The sequence below is a fragment of the Dendrobates tinctorius genome, unplaced genomic scaffold, assembly GCF_039654945.1.
Source record: "Dendrobates tinctorius isolate UK_male_01 unplaced genomic scaffold, ASM3965494v1 ptg000362l, whole genome shotgun sequence".
Taxonomy (NCBI): Eukaryota; Metazoa; Chordata; class Amphibia; order Anura; family Dendrobatidae; genus Dendrobates; species Dendrobates tinctorius.
The window spans coordinates 1,879,329-1,895,794 of record NW_027362028.1 but is presented as its reverse complement, the minus strand read 5'-3'; the positions used below and the strand labels follow the sequence as shown (position 1 = coordinate 1,895,794).

The following is a 16,466-nucleotide window of genomic DNA, read 5'->3' as shown; positions in this document are numbered from 1 at the left end:
TTTTTATTGACGTACCAATATTTTCAGTAGCACTGTACAATAATTTACAGGGAACAGCGCCAGTAATACATGAACAGGGGTGCAATATACCAGGAAAGTGACTTAGAAATTAGGGGATTTGCAGAAACCAAATATTATGTGTACAGAAGTGTGGAGCAGCCAGAAGAGGGGATTTGTGTGATCAGAAGTGCTGTGGACGGCGGTATAGCCATGCAAGGAGGAGAGGGACCAGAAATATTTGTACGCTGGAAAGCTAGCTTATAGATCGGGAGAGAGCATTCCAAAGAAGAGGTGCAGCACTGGAGAGAGCAAAAGAAGTGCAGCACTGGAGAGAGCATTCCAAAGAGATGCAGCACTGGAGAGAGCGTTCCAAAGAAGAGGTGCAGCACTGGAGAGAGCATTCCAAAGAGGTGCAGCACTGGAGAGAGCATTCCAAAGAGGTGCAGCACTGGAGAGAGCATTCCAAAGAAGAGGTGCAGCACTGGAGAGAGCATTCCAAAGAAGAGGTGGAGCACTGGGGAGAGCATTCCAAAGAAGAGGTGCAGTGCTGGAGAGAGCATTCCAAAGAGATGCAGCACTGGAGAGAGCATTCCAAAGAAGAGGTGCAATGCTGGAGAGAGCATTCCAAAGAAAAGGTGCAATGCTGGAGAGAGCATGCCAAAGAAGAGGTGCTGCATTGGAGAGAGCATTCCAAAGAGATGCAGCACTGGAGAGAGCATTCCAAAGAAGAGGTGGAGCACTGGAGAGAGCATTCCAAAGAAGAGGTGCAGCACTGGAGAGAGCATTCCAAAGAAGAGGTGCAGCGCTGGAGAGAGCATTCCAAAGAAGAGGTGCAGTGCTGGAGAGAGCATTCCAAAGAAGAGATGCTGCATTGGAGAGAGCATTCCAAAGAGATGCAGCACTGGAGAGAGCATTCCAAAGAAGAGGTGCTGCACTGGAGAGAGCAAAAGAGGTGCAACACTGGAGAGGGCATTCCAAAGAAGAGGTGCAGCACTGGAGAAAGCATTCCAAAGAAGAGGTGCTGCACTGGAGAGAGCAAAAGAGGTGCAACACTGGAGCGAGCATTCCAAAGAAGAGGTGCAGCACTGGAGCAAGCATTCCAAGAAGAGGTGCAGCACTGGAACGAGCATTCCAAAGAAGAGATGCAGCAGTGTAGAGAGTATCCCACAGAAGAGGTGCAGCTCTGGAGAGAGCATTCCAAAGAAGAGGTGCTGCACTGGAGAGAGCAAAAGAGGTGCAGCACTGGAGAGAGCAAAAGAGGTGCAACACTGGAGAGGGCATTCCAAAGAAGAGGTGCAGCACTGGAGAAAGCATTCCAAAGAAGATGTGGAGCACTGAAGAGAGCATTCCAAAGAGGTGCAGCACTGGAGCGAGCATTCCGAAGAAGAGGTGCAGCCCTGGAGCGAGCATTCCAAAGAAGAGGTGCAGCACTGGAGCGAGCATTCCAAAGAAGAGGTGCAGCACTGGAGAGAGCATTCCAAAGAAGAGATGCAGCAGTGTAGAGAGTATCCCACAGAAGAGGTGCTGCTCTGGAGAGAGCATTCCAAAGAAGAGGCACAGCACTGGCGAGAGCATTCCAAAGAAGAGGTGCAGCACTGGAGAGAGCATTCCAAAGAATGCCCTCCCCCTTAATGTTATCCAGATAATTTAACAGGGCATATGGATCATCTTGTCCTTGTGATAAAACAGATGTAAGTTCTCTTTTGCTGTAAAGCCTGGGGCTTTACAATTGGTGGCAGGACTTTGCAGGCGGGGGCAGGATTTACAGTGGGTACGGAAAGTATTCAGACCCCTTTTTGGCCGCATTCATGTTTTCTTCAATGGCAACCAGTCGCCCTGTCACTGCAGCTGAAAAACACCCCCATAGCATGATGCTGCTACCACCATGTTTCACTGTGGGGATTGTATTGGGCAGGTGATGAGCAGTGCCTGGTTTTCTCCACACATACCGCCTAGAATGATCACCAAAAAGTTCTATCGTCATATCATCAGACCAGAGAATCTTATTTCTCATAGTCTGGGAGTCCTTCATGTGTTTTTAGCAAACTCTAGTCTGGCACTGAGGAGAGGCTTCCTTCGGGCCATGCTGCCATAAAGGCTCGACTGGTGGAGAGCTCCAGTGATACTTGACCTTGTGGAACTTTCTCCCATCTCCCTACTGCATCTGTGGAGCTCAGCCACAGTGATCTTGGGGTTCTTCTTTACCTCTCTCACCAAGGCTCTTCTCCCACGATTGCTCAGTTTGGCTGGGCGGCCAGGTGTAGGAAGACTTCTGGTGGTCCCAAACTTCTTCCATTTAAGGATTATGGAGGCCACTGTGCTCTTGGGAACCTTGAGTACTGCAGAAATTCTTATGTCTCTTTGGCCATATCTGTGCCTTGCCACAATTCTGTCTCTGAGCTCCTTGGCCAGTTCCTTTGACCTCATGATTCTCGTTTGGTCTGACATGCACTGTGAGCTGTGCGGTCTTATATAGAAAGGTGTGCGCCTTTACAAATCATGTCCTATAAGTTTAATTACACACAGCTGGACTCCAATGAAGGAGTAGAACCATCTCAAGGAGGATCACAAGGAAACGGACAGCCTGTGACTTACATATGAGTGTCTGAGCAAAGGGTCTGAATACTTATGACCGTGAGATTTCAGTTCTTCTTTTTTAATAAATTTGCAAAAAATTTCTACATTTCTGTTTTTTTTCAGTCAAGATGGGGTGCAGTGTACATTAATGAGAAAAAAATGAACTTTATTGAATTTACCAAATGGCTGCAATGAAACAAAGAGTGAAAAAGTTAAAGGGATGTGAATACTTTCTGTACCCAATGTATAATCGAGGCAGTGCTTTTTAATCTGGGGGCAGGCATTTATAATGAGTGGTGGAGATTTATAGTTTAACCCCTTCCTTACCGATGATGGGATAGTACGTCATCGGTAAGGATCCCCTGCTTTGAGGTGGGCTCCGGCGGTGAGCCCACCTCAAAGCCGCGACATGTCAGCTGTTAAATGACGTAGCGAGAAAAAAATTCAAAACGCCAGATTTACGTTTTTTTGGTCGCCGCAACACTGCATTAAAATGCAATAACGGGCGATCAAAAGAACGTACCTGCACAAAAGTGGTATCATTAAAAACGTCAGCCTGGCATGCAAAAAATAAGCCCTCACCCGACCCCAGATCATGAAAAATGGAGACGCTACTGGTCTCAGAAAATTGCGCAATTTTTTTTTTTTTTTTTTTTTTTTTTTTTAAACTTTGGAATTTTTTTTCACCACTTAGATAAAAGAGAACCTAGACATGTTTGGTGTCTATGAACTCATAATGACCTGGAGAATCATAATGACAGGTCAGTTTTAGCATTTAGTGAACCTAGCAAAAAAGTCAAGCAAAAACCAATGTGGGATTGTAGTTTCATCGCACTTGGATTTTTTTCCCTGTTTTCGAGTACACGACATGGTAAAATCAATGGTGTCGTTTAAAAGTACAACTCGACCCTCAAAAAATAAGCCCTCACATGGCCAGATTGACGTAAAATTATAAAAGTTATGGCTCAGGAAAGAAGGGGAGCGAAAAACAAAAACGAAAAATCAAAAAAAGCTCCGGGAGTTAAGGGGTCAAAGCAAGGATTTATTATCGTGGTCGGCTCTTGTAATTGCATGGATTTTTAACCTGGGAAGGTATTTAAATTCAGGGGCAGGGCTTTGTAATGGAGGGCAGGGCTTTGTAATGGAGGGCAGGGCTTTGTAATGGAGGGCAGGGCTTTGTAATGGAGGGCAGGGTTTTTTAATGGAGGGCAGGGTTTTTTAATGGAGGGCAGGGTTTTTTAATGGAGGGCAGGGCTTAATAATGGAGGGCAGGGCTTAATAATGGAGGGCAGGGCTTAATAATGGAGGGCAGGGCTTAATAATGGAGGGCAAGGCTTGTTAATGGAGGGCAGGGCTTGTTAATGGAGGGCAGGGCTTGTTAATGGAGGGCAGGAATTAATAATGAAGGGCAGTTTTTTTTTAATGGAGGGCAGGGCTTAATAGAGGGCAGGGCTTAATAATGGAGGGCAGGGCTTAATAATGGAGGGCAGGGTTTCTTAATGGAGGGCAGGGCTTATTAATGGAGGGCAGGGCTTATTAATGGAGGGCAGGGCTTATTAATGGAGGGCAGGGCTTATTAATGGAGGGCAGGGCTTAATGAAGGGCAGGTTTTTTTAATGGAGGGCAGGGCTTAATAATGGAGGGCAGGGCTTAATAATGGAAAGCAGGGCTTAATAATGGAGGGCAGGGCTTAATAATGGAGAGCAGGGCTTAATAATAGAGGGCAGGGCTTAATAATGGAGGGCAGGGCTTTCTAATAGAGGGCAGGTTTTTATAATGGAAGGCAGGGTTTTAGAATAGAGGGCAGTCTTTTTTTAATCAGAGACATCGCTCTCTAATCGGGGGCAGAGTTTGTCTTATTTGGCCTCTGCTGCTGAAAGAATAATCTGAGACAATATTTCCGGAAGATGCTGGCAAATCTTCTAAAATCCTTCTGCCATGTTCCTGCCATCCTGGTCGCTCCTAGTCACCTTCACAGATAGTGTTCTGACACAGCGGAACAATCTATGAATCTAGATGAGCTGTAAATTCGGTTCATGAGCAAAAATATTCCCAATGGCCGACATCTAACCGGACCTTAAAGGGACGGAGCCAACCCTGAGCTGCGCAGTCGGGCTGGAGCGGTGGCTGCACGTGCCGACCTCTTATGAACCTCTTCAAGGCACAGCACTTGTCTGCGGCCTTACATTCTGTGCTGTGCCTTTATATAATCAGCTGCTGGTTTATCCTGTACAGTTAAATGTTGTCTGTTCATTAATATTGTGGGCGCTGATGGCTCCATACATTACCCAGACCCCCCCCCCCCCCCCCTTGTAGCATGTCTGCTAGTGGGAAGAAAAGAAGAATGAAGTTTACATTTCTCCGCCAGGGTCCACCTCTTCCAACGTATCCCCTGTTTGATTAATGGTGCAGAGGGTCTCGGAGCCCCCAGCGACTTGCGTCATACATGACCCTGATATATAAGTCCAGTGCGTAAAGCGCAGGCATAGGAAAGCGTAACCGGTCCTGTCTGTGGCGATATATCGTGTGATCTGGTGTTTACTATCTGGATTTATGCGAGATGATGATGAAGATGGTGGTATGTCGGCTGAGTCAACCAAACTGTGAACGATTATTATATTCACATAGTCCATGGAACTATAACTCCCATCGTACTGGGGGTAGTAGCATTGCCCATATCGGAGGACGATCGGATGTAAAGTGACGAGTATTAACCAGTGAGACGTCCTGGTAAGGCCCAAATATGATGCACCCTGACTGACAAAGAAGGGTCCTGAACTGAAGACCCCCCTATTAGTATTATTTGCGCCCCTGCAGCCTCTTTAATTTTTCTTCCTACTAATGTGCTCAGCTCACAGAGCATTGTCTGCACTGATACAACTGGATTTACTATCAACAGGACCGGCTGTGTGCAGAGCAGCAGCAGCGGCTATATACAGGGCAGGAGCGGCTATGTGCTGGGCAGGACTGGCTATGTGTGGGGCAGGACCGGCTGTGTGCGGGGCAGGACCAGCTGTGTGCGAGGTACGACCGGCTGTGTGCGAGGCAGGACCGGCTGTGTGCGGGGCAGGACCGGCTTTGTGCGGGGCAGGACCGACTGTGTGCGGGGCAGTACCGGCTGTGTGCGGGGCAGGACCGGCTGTGTGCGGGGCAGGACCGGCTGTGTGCGGGGCAGTACCGGCTGTGTGCGGGGCAGGACCGGCTATGTGCGGGGCAGTACCGGCTGTGTGCGGGGCAGTACCGGCTGTGTGCGGGGCAGTACCGACTGCGGGGCAGTACCGACTGTGTGCGGGGCAGTACCGACTGTGTGCGGGGCAGGATCGGCTGTGTGCGGGGCAGGACCGGCTGTGTGCGGGGCAGGACCGGCTGTGTGCGGGGCAGGACCGGCTGTGTGCGGGGCAGTACCGACTGTGTGCGGGGCAGTACCGGCTGTGTGCGGGGCAGGACCGGCTGTGTGCGGGGCAGGACCGGCTGTGTGCGGGGCAGGACCGACTGTGTGCGGGGCAGTACCGGCTGTGTGCGGGGCAGGACCGGCTATGTGCGCAGGGCAGGACCAGCTATGTGCAGGGTTACTATCACTGAAAGGAACAAGAGTTTTCCCTCACTAACAGCAAGCAGAGATCTTAAAAATCTTTGCTCTTCCATCTTTTATAAAACTACACATAATTCTTTGAGACAAACATAACTCTGCTGAACACTGGTACCCGTGGACTTGAGTGGGCCTGGTGGGAAGCCTTCGTTGTGATTGTGTGGATTATAGTATACAGTAGATGTGGAATGTGCGACGTTCTCACCGGGGCACCCAGATCCAGGCCTCCGCTTCAAGAAAATACTATACTGTTGTAAAATAATGAGGAGCGGGATGAGACTGACAAACATTTCATCTGACATAGTAAATATCTGCCTTGTGCGAAGATTCAACCATCTTGTGCTCAGTGTCTGAGGAATCTGGAAGAGACTGGAGGGTCTGGAGGAGAACAGAGGGTCTGGAGGAGAACAGAGGGTCTGGAGGAGAACAGTGAAGTCTCTAGAATATAGAGGAATCTGGAGGAAGACTCTGGATTCTGAAGGGTACAGAAGAGTCTGGAGGACAGAAAAGTCATCTAGAGGAGGAAGCTAAGAGCATGGAGGAGGACAGAGGTGTCTGGAGGAAAACTCAGGAATTTGGTGGGTACATAGGAATCTGGAGGGTACAGAAGAGTCTGGAGGAGTAACCTAGGTGTATGGAGAAAGAAATTGGGGTCTGGAGGAAGATTCAACAGTCTGGAGGGTACAGATGAGTCTAGAGGTAGACAAATGTGTCTGGAAAAGACTGGGGTGGTTTCGAGAAGGACAGGAGAGTCTCTAGAATACAGAGGCATCTGGAGGAAGACTTGGGTTTCTGACTGGTACATAGGAGTCTGCAGGAGGACAGAAAAGTTTAGAGGAGCAATCTAGGCTAATGCAGGAGGACAGGTGTCTGGAGGAAGGCTCAGGATCCTGTTGTGTAAATATGAGTCTGGAGGGTGCAGAGGAGTCTCTGAAGGAGTATGGAGAAGGACAGAGGTGTTTGGAGGAAGACTAGGGAGAGTCTGGATGGTACAGATTAGTCTGGAGGAGTAACCAAGGAGTAAGGAGAAGGACATGGGTGTCTGGAGGAAGACTCAGGAATCTGGAGGAGTAACCTAGGAGTATGGAGGAAGACAGAGGTATCTGGAGGAAGGCTCTGGAGTCCAGAAGGTACAAAAGAATCTAGATGTAAACAGAGGTGTCTGGAAGAGACTGGGGTGATCTGGATGGTGACTGAGGAGTCTGCAGGGGGAACAGAGGGAGACAGAGTAGTCTAGAGGGAACTGAGGAGTCTGGGAGCTAAGGGGTTTCTTTAGGACTGAGAAGCCTGGAGAGTATGCAGCTGGACCTGGGTGTCAGTAGGTGGACATGGGAGTCTGGTGGTGGACAAAGCAGTTTGGAAGGTACCGAGGTGTCTGGAGGAAGACCAAGGAGTCTAGGGAGTACAGAGCAGTTTGGAATAATACAGGGGGCTTTGGTGGGGACATATTGGTCTTGGCTGAGCATTTGATGGAGGTCAGAAGAGCTTGTTTGGCAGCTATGATTTATGTGCGGCCATCTTTAGTGGGCCATTGTTTGTGTCATCCATCTTGCTTTCCAAGTCTAGCTCTATTGTCCGTGTGACACTGTGGATGGTCCTGCAAACGACTTTATGATCAGGAGGTTTCCACATATGAGCTCTCTCGTGTGTGAATGTGACATAAGAGTGGAACGTGTCAGCCATGTTTATAGTAAATATGAAAGTAGCTTCTTCCATGCGTCACATTCAGAGCTGCAGGTTTGTACATCATCTGCTAAGTCTCACTAAACCAACGGAGGCCCCAGCGTGTGTGATAGGGATCTGCGCTGACAGCTGGGGTTCCCCAAGGCTTTCCTGTGAGCTGTCCCATCACCAGCTGTTTACACGGCACTGGGACAAGGGTTTGAAATTAACTTGTGCAACTTTTGCATTTTTACCTGTCATATCAAAACAGAAACTGTACAGTGCTCTGGGCCATGCTGGTGGGATCTACTCTAAGTTCTAGAAGTTGCTGTAAAGTTCAGAGAAAGATCTAATTAGGACATTGGGAAGTTTCATATGTTTTTCCATCATCATGGGTTTCCTCCTGGCCCTCCAGAGACTTCTGCCCCCTTCAGAATGCACTGACCCTTCCAGAGTTCTCTTGTTTCTCCCTCTGTCCTCCTCCAGTCTCCTCTGTCTTCCTCCAGTCTCCTCTGTCTTCCTCCAGTCTCCTCTGTCTTCCTCCAGTCTCCTCTGTCCTCCTCCGGACTCCTCTGTCCTCCTCCGGACTCCTCTGTCTTCCAGCCTCTTCCAGCCTCCTCTGTCCTCCTCCGGACTCCTCTGTCTTCCTCCAGCTTCTTGTGTCCTCCTCCAGTCTCCTCTGTCCTCCTCCAGTTTCCTGTCTTCTTGTTTAAGACTCCTCTGTAACCTCCAGACCCCAATGTCCTCCTCCAGACCCTTTTTTCCCTTCCTCTGATCTCCAGTACATTTACTATTTTATTCCTCAGTTTCTTTTATCTTTGTTTCTTTTTTTCAGATTTTTGGATAACATTTTTGTGGCTTTTAGTTTTCCATGGGCGTCTGGTCTCAGGTGATGAGTCCTCGCCCCTCTTATTATTATTATTATTACTTTGTATCGCTTTTATATGTAGACGTGATATTGTATCGAATGCTGTTTTTTTAAATGTTTTTTAGACACTTGGAGGCAATAAAGAAATGGGATGAAGGGATCCACTTGACTCCGGAAGATGCCGCCATGTATGAGATGAAGGCTCAGGTACGGTAGATAGGATCGGATGATGTGACTTGTAGTCGCCATTGATTGGACGTAGTGAGCCGCAGAGTGCGGGAGTGACACGACCGTCCGTATATTTCACCGTTCTGCTCCTCTGCCTCTCGGTTTCCTGCTTGCTCATGGCGATGGTGCGCTCCAGATGATTGACAGTTCGGACCAGCGGCATAGCCAAGCAACCGTCCTGAATTGTGCGCTTGTTGCTTAAGATACCGGCCATCTCTGATAGACCGCAGCAGTAGTCGGTAACTTGGGCAACGAGCAATAAACAGTAAAATTAAAAATCTCTTTACCATTGGGAAATTGCTGCATTGCTTGTTTTTTCCCCCCAACACTTAGCAATTATATTTAATTATAATGTTGAGAATGCTCCTTTTTAAAGCGGTCCTCTCGTTAACCCATTGTCAGTCCATTTGCCCTTGGACAATGAATGTCACAGACGGAGTCCCTGGGAGATTGCTTTGAAGCTTTTACTATTTTGACAGAAAGCACAGGACAGCCCGCAGCAATGTTCTTGCCCTCAAAATAATAAGCTAGAAATCCAGTTACACAACTTTCTAACATAGTTTCATAATTGATTCATTTGACTTTTTAAGATCTCCACTTGCTGTTATTCTTTGGGACCCTTTATTGTTTACTGCCAGATTGTTACACTGTGCAGCTCTAATAACTGGCCTGTAATGAGCAGTGCAGCTGCGAATCCATCACATGACTGTAAACAGTGACTCAAGTGCACAGATTGTTACAAGGTGCAGCTGTAATAACTGGCCTGTAGTGAGCAGTGCAGCTGCGAATCCATCACATGACTGTAAACAATGTCTCAGGTGCACAGATTGTTACACGGTGCAGCTCTAATAACTGGACTGTAATGAGCAGTGCACTTGTGTGGCCATTAGATAACTATGTCAGACACTGGGGAAGGGCACGTTGTAAGGCACGGCTCTGGTAACTGAATTGCAATTATCCATGTTTCTTTGTGTGCATTAATTGACCCTATAAAAGAGTACAGTCCTGCACCTGTATAACAGGACTATAATGAGCTGTGCAGCTGCGAATCCATCACATGACTGTAAGCAAGTACTCAGGTGCACGGCTTGTTAAAAGACACAGCTCTAATAACTGGACTGTAACAAGCCATAGATCTGTGATGAATGTATCAAAGACACCAATGCAGGGCACGTTAGAAAGCAGAGGTCTGATAACAGGACTGTAATGTGCCATGCATCTGTGAATCCATCACATAGTAATTTATTCCCTATGGTAGTGTCATGTCACAGTGGAGCCCCTATAAGAACGTTGTGTCACAGTGCCCCTATATTAGCACCCTGTCACAGAGCGCCTATAATAGCGCTGTGTCACAATGCCCCTATAATAACGTTGTGTCACAGTGACCCTATAATAGTGTCGTGTCACAGTGCCCCTATAACTGATGCCATAGTGCCCCTATAATAGTGTGTCACAATTCCCCTATAATAACGGCGTGTCACTGTGCCCCTATAATAGTGTTGTGTCACAGTGCCCCTATAATAGTGTCGTGTCACAGTGCCCTTATAATAGTGTCGTGTCACAGTGCCCCTATAATAGTGTCGTGTCACAGTACCCCTATAATAGTGTCGTGTCACAGTGCCCCTATAATAGTGTCGTGTCACTGTGCCCCTATAATAGTGTCGTGTCACTGTGCCCCTATAATAGTGTCGTGTCACAGTGCCCCTATAATAGTGTCGTGTCACAGTGCCCCTATAATAGTGTCGTGTCACAGTGCCCCTATAATAGTGTCGTGTCACAGTGCCCCTATAATAGTGTCGTGCCACAGTGCCCCTATAATAGTGTCGTGTCACAGTGCCCCTATAATAGTGTCGTGTCACAGTGCCCCTATAATAGTGTCGTGTCACAGTGCCCCTATAATAGTGTCGTGTCACAGTGCCCCTATAATAGTGTCGTGTCACAGTGCCCCTATAATAGTGTCGTGTCACAGTGCCCCTATAATAGTGTCGTGTCACAGTGCCCCTATAATAGTGTCGTGTCACAGTGCCCCTATAATAGTGTCGTGTCACAGTGCCCCTATAATAGTGTCGTGTCACAGTGCCCTTATAATAGTGTCGTGTCACAGTGCCCCTATAATAGTGTCGTGTCACTGTGCCCCTATAATAGTGTCGTGTCACTTGTCCCCTATAATAGTGTCGTGTCACAGTGCCCCTATAATAGTGTCGTGTCACAGTGCCCCTATAATAGTGTCGTGTCACAGTACCCCTATAATAGTGTCGTGTCACAGTGCCCCTATAATAGTGTCGTGTCACAGTGCCCCTATAATAGTGTCGTGTCACTGTGCCCCTATAATAGTGTCGTGTCACTTGTCCCCTATAATAGTGTCGTGTCACAGTGCCCCTATAATAGTGTCGTGTCACAGTGCCCCTATAATAACATCGTGTCACAATGACGTGCCAGTATGTGGCAGTCGGTGCCCGGGAAGCTGTCGCCATGGCCTGTGATGGCTGTCTCCTGTCACCATGGCCTGCGTGGCTGTCTCCTGTCACTATGGCCTGTGTGGCTGTCGCCATGGCCTGTGATGGCTGTCTCCTGTCACCATGGCCTGCGTGGCTGTCTCCTGTCACCATGGCCTGCGTGGCTGTCTCCTGTCACTATGGCCTGCGTGGCTGTCTCCTGTCACTATGGCCTGTGTGGCTGTCTCCATGGCCTGTGATGGCTGTCTCCTGTCACCATGGCCTGCGTGGCTGTCTCCTGTCACTATGGCCTGTGTGGCTGTCGCCATGGCCTGTGTGGCTGTCGCCATGGCCTGTGCGGCTGTCTCCTGTCACCATGGCCTGCGTGGCTGTCTCCTGTCACTATGGCCTGTGTGGCTGTCGCCATGGCCTGTGTGGCTGTCTCCATGGCCTGTGTGGCTGTCTCCATGGCCTGTGTGGCTGTCTCCATGGCCTGTGTGGCTGTCTCCATGGCCTGTGTGGCTGTCTCCATGGCCTGTGGGGCTGTCTCCATGGCCTGTGCGGCTGTCTCCATGGCCTGTGCGGCTGTCTCCATGGCCTGTGCGGCTGTCTCCATGGCCTGTGCGGCTGTCTCCATGGCCTGTGCGGCTGTCTCCATGGCCTGTGCGGCTGTCTCCATGGCCTGTGCGGCTGTCTCCATGGCCTGTGCGTCTCCTGTCTCCATGGCCTGTGCGGCTGTCGCCATGGCCTGTGTGGCTGTTGCTATGGCCTGTGCGGCTGTCACCATGGCCTGTGCGTCTCCTGTCACTATGGCCTGTGTGGCTGTCTCCATGGCCAGTGTGGCTGTCACCTGTCACTATGGCCTGCGTGGCTGTCTCCTGTCACTATGGCCTGTGTGGCTGTCTCCATGGCCTGTGTGGCTGTCTCCATGGCCTGTGTGGCTGTTGCTATGGCCTGTGCGGCTGTCACCATGGCCTGTGCGTCTCCTGTCACTATGGCCTGTGTGGCTGTCACCTGTCACTATGGCCTGTGTGGCTGTCACCTGTCACTATGGCCTGCGTGGCTGTCGGCTGTCCATTCATCACTGGAGCTGCTAGGTAAAAGCGTTCCTATGATAACACTTCAGGACCAATTACTCCCTCCCATCCAGGATGAGACGAGCATTGGGGATTTTCGAGATGGTTATCGCTATTATTTCCTAAAGCAAATATTGTGTCCTGTGCCCGGTACTGAACCGACAACGTGAGTCAACATTCCGGCAACTGGCGTGTGGCTCATCCCCCTCGTGCCAGAAAGTCGGCACACGGCACAATACTATTGTGTTCTCTGAGAAGCCATTCCTCGCAGGCGATTAGGATATTACCGCCTGAAGCTCCCGGGAATGTTGTGAACCGCACACGAAGAATTTGTGGTCGTGGCTGCTCGGGGCAGAGGATCGTAAAATCATCACTTTTTGGCTTTCTCCCATGGAGGCTGTCGTAGATTCGGGGGCCTGGGGATGAAGCGCGGTCTTATGACTACGTCGTATTGGCAACCGATCACTATGATGTGAGCTCGCGAGCCGCGCGCTGCAGACATTGATCCTCATTCCAGATTTTCATCTAATCTTGGAAGGACGCGAGAACTTCCCTAAGAATGAAGAATGGTCATTGCTGTAAACTGTGGGCGGCTCGATGTCTCCTCTCGTGAGCGAGGGACGTATCAAGGGACATTATATTGTGGGGAAGGGGCGCAGGGTCATACGGAGGTGACCGTCCTCTGGAAGAAAGTCACAAGGCCTCACCGCGACTACGGTGGGCACAGGGACGGTGGAACAAGCTCGGGTTTGGAGATTTATTTTATTTGGACTTCTATGACCAAATGAATATTGAATTGTGGGCACTTAGTACTGCTACACAGTGTGCACAGGACCGCACCGCATGCAGATATGCATCGCCTCCATACACTGCAGAAATTATAAACCCCTATATACTGTATGTAAAAAGAAGCAACACAAAATGACTAAGCATATACTGATATATAGCGATCAAATAAAGATATACAGCAATCAAATAATACCGCCATGTAGTGATTAATACTGCCATACAATGATCAAATACCACCGTACACTAATATAATGATATACAGTGATAAAATATTACCGCCATACACTAATATAGCGATATTCAGTGATCAAATAATACCACCATACACTAATATAGCGATATACAGTGATCAAATAATACCACCATACACTAATATAGCGATATACAGTGATCAAATAATACCACCATACACTAATATAGCGGTATACAGTGATCAAATAATACCACCATACACTAATATAGCGATATACAGTGATCAAATAATACCGCCATACACTAATATAGCGATATACAGTGATCAAATAATACCGCCATACACTAATATAGCGATATACAGTGATCAAATAATACCGCCATACACTAATATAGCGATATACAGTGATCAAATAATACCACCATACACTAATATAGCGATATACAGTGATCAAATAATACCACCATACACTAATATACCGATATACAGTGATCAAATAATACCACCATACACTAATATAGCGATATACAGTGATCAAATAATACCACCAAACATACACTAATATAGCGATATACAGTGATAAAATATTACCGCCATACACTAATATAGCGATATACAGTGATCAAATACGGTAATACCACCATACACTAATATATTGATATACAGTGATCAAATAATACCACCATACACTAATATACCGATATACAGTGATCAAATAATACCACCATACACTAATATACCGATATACAGTGATCAAATAATACCGCCATACACTAATATACCGATATACAGTGATAAAATATTACCGCCATACACTAATATAGCGATATACAGTGATCAAATAATACCACCATACACTAATATAGCGATATACAGTGATCAAATAATACCACCATACTCTAATATACCGATATACAGTGATAAAATATTACCGCCATACACTAATATAGCGATATACAGTGATCAAATAATACCACCATACACTAATATAGCGATATACAGTGATCAAATAATACCACCAAACATACACTAATATAGCGATATACAGTGATAAAATATTACCGCCATACACTAATATAGCGATATACAGTGATCAAATACGGTAATACCACCATACACTAATATATTGATATACAGTGATCAAATAATACCACCATACACTAATATACCGATATACAGTGATCAAATAATACCACCATACACTAATATACCGATATACAGTGATCAAATAATACCGCCATACACTAATATACCGATATACAGTGATAAAATATTACCGCCATACACTAATATAGCGATATACAGTGATCAAATAATACCACCATACACTAATATAGCGATATACAGTGATCAAATAATACCACCATACACTAATATAGCGATATACAGTGATCAAATAATACCACCATACACTAATATAGCGATATACAGTGATCAAATAATACCACCATACACTAATATAGCGATATACAGTGATCAAATACCACCATACACTAATATAGCGATATACAGTGATCAAATAATACCGCCATACACTAATATAGCGATATACAGTGATCAGATTATACCGCCATACACTAATATAGCGATATACAGTGATCAAATAATACCACCATACACTAATATAGCGATATACAGTGATCAAATAATACCACCATACACTAATATAGCGATATACAGTGATCAAATAATACCGCCATACACTAATATAGCGATATACAGTGATCAAATACCGCCATACACTAATATAGCGATATACAGTGACCAAATATTACCGCCATACACTAATATAGCGATATACAGTGATCAAATAATACCGCCATACACTAATATAGCGATATACAGTGATCAAATAATACCACCATACACTAATATAGCGATATACAGTGATCAAATAATACCGCCATACACTAATATAGCGATATACAGTGATCAAATAATACCACCATACACTAATATAGCGATATACAGTGACCAAATATTACCGCCATACACTAATATAGCGATATACAGTGATCAAATAATACCGCCATACACTAATATAGCGATATACAGTGATCAAATAATACCACCATACACTAATATAGCGATATACAGTGATCAAATAATACCACCATACACTAATATAGCGATATACAGTGATCAAATAATACCGCCATACACTAATATAGCGATATACAGTGATCAAATAATACCACCATACACTAATATAGCGATATACAGTGATCAAATAATACCGCCATACACTAATATAGCGATATACAGTGATCAAATAATACCACCATACACTAATATAGCGATATACAGTGATCAAATAATACCACCATACACTAATATAGCGATATACAGTGATCAAATAATACCGCCATACACTAATATAGCGATATACAGTGATCAAATACCGCCATACACTAATATAGCGATATACAGTGACCAAATATTACCGCCATACACTAATATAGCGATATACAGTGATCAAATAATACCGCCATACACTAATATAGCGATATACAGTGATCAAATAATACCACCATACACTAATATAGCGATATACAGTGATCAAATAATACCGCCATACACTAATATAGCGATATACAGTGATCAAATAATACCACCATACACTAATATAGCGATATACAGTGACCAAATATTACCGCCATACACTAATATAGCGATATACAGTGATCAAATAATACCGCCATACACTAATATAGCGATATACAGTGATCAAATAATACCACCATACACTAATATAGCGATATACAGTGATCAAATAATACCACCATACACTAATATAGCGATATACAGTGATCAAATAATACCGCCATACACTAATATAGCGATATACAGTGATCAAATAATACCACCATACACTAATATAGCGATATACAGTGATCAAATAATACCGCCATACACTAATATAGCGATATACAGTGATCAAATAATACCACCATACACTAATATAGCGATATACAGTGATCAAATAATACCACCATACACTAATATAGCGATATACAGTGATCAAATAATACCACCATACACTAATATA

General features: G+C 45.9%; 1 protein-coding gene across 1 annotated transcript in view; it reads left to right on the top strand.

Moving 5' to 3' along the window:
- TTC33 (tetratricopeptide repeat domain 33) overlaps nt 1-16,466 on the top strand; it is a 183,911-nt gene that overhangs the window by 94,558 nt on the left and 72,887 nt on the right. Inside the window, exon 3 of the mRNA XM_073562655.1 lies at nt 8,822-8,903. Coding sequence (XP_073418756.1) covers nt 8,822-8,903 — 82 coding nt within the window. The remainder of the gene's footprint in view (nt 1-8,821; nt 8,904-16,466) is intronic.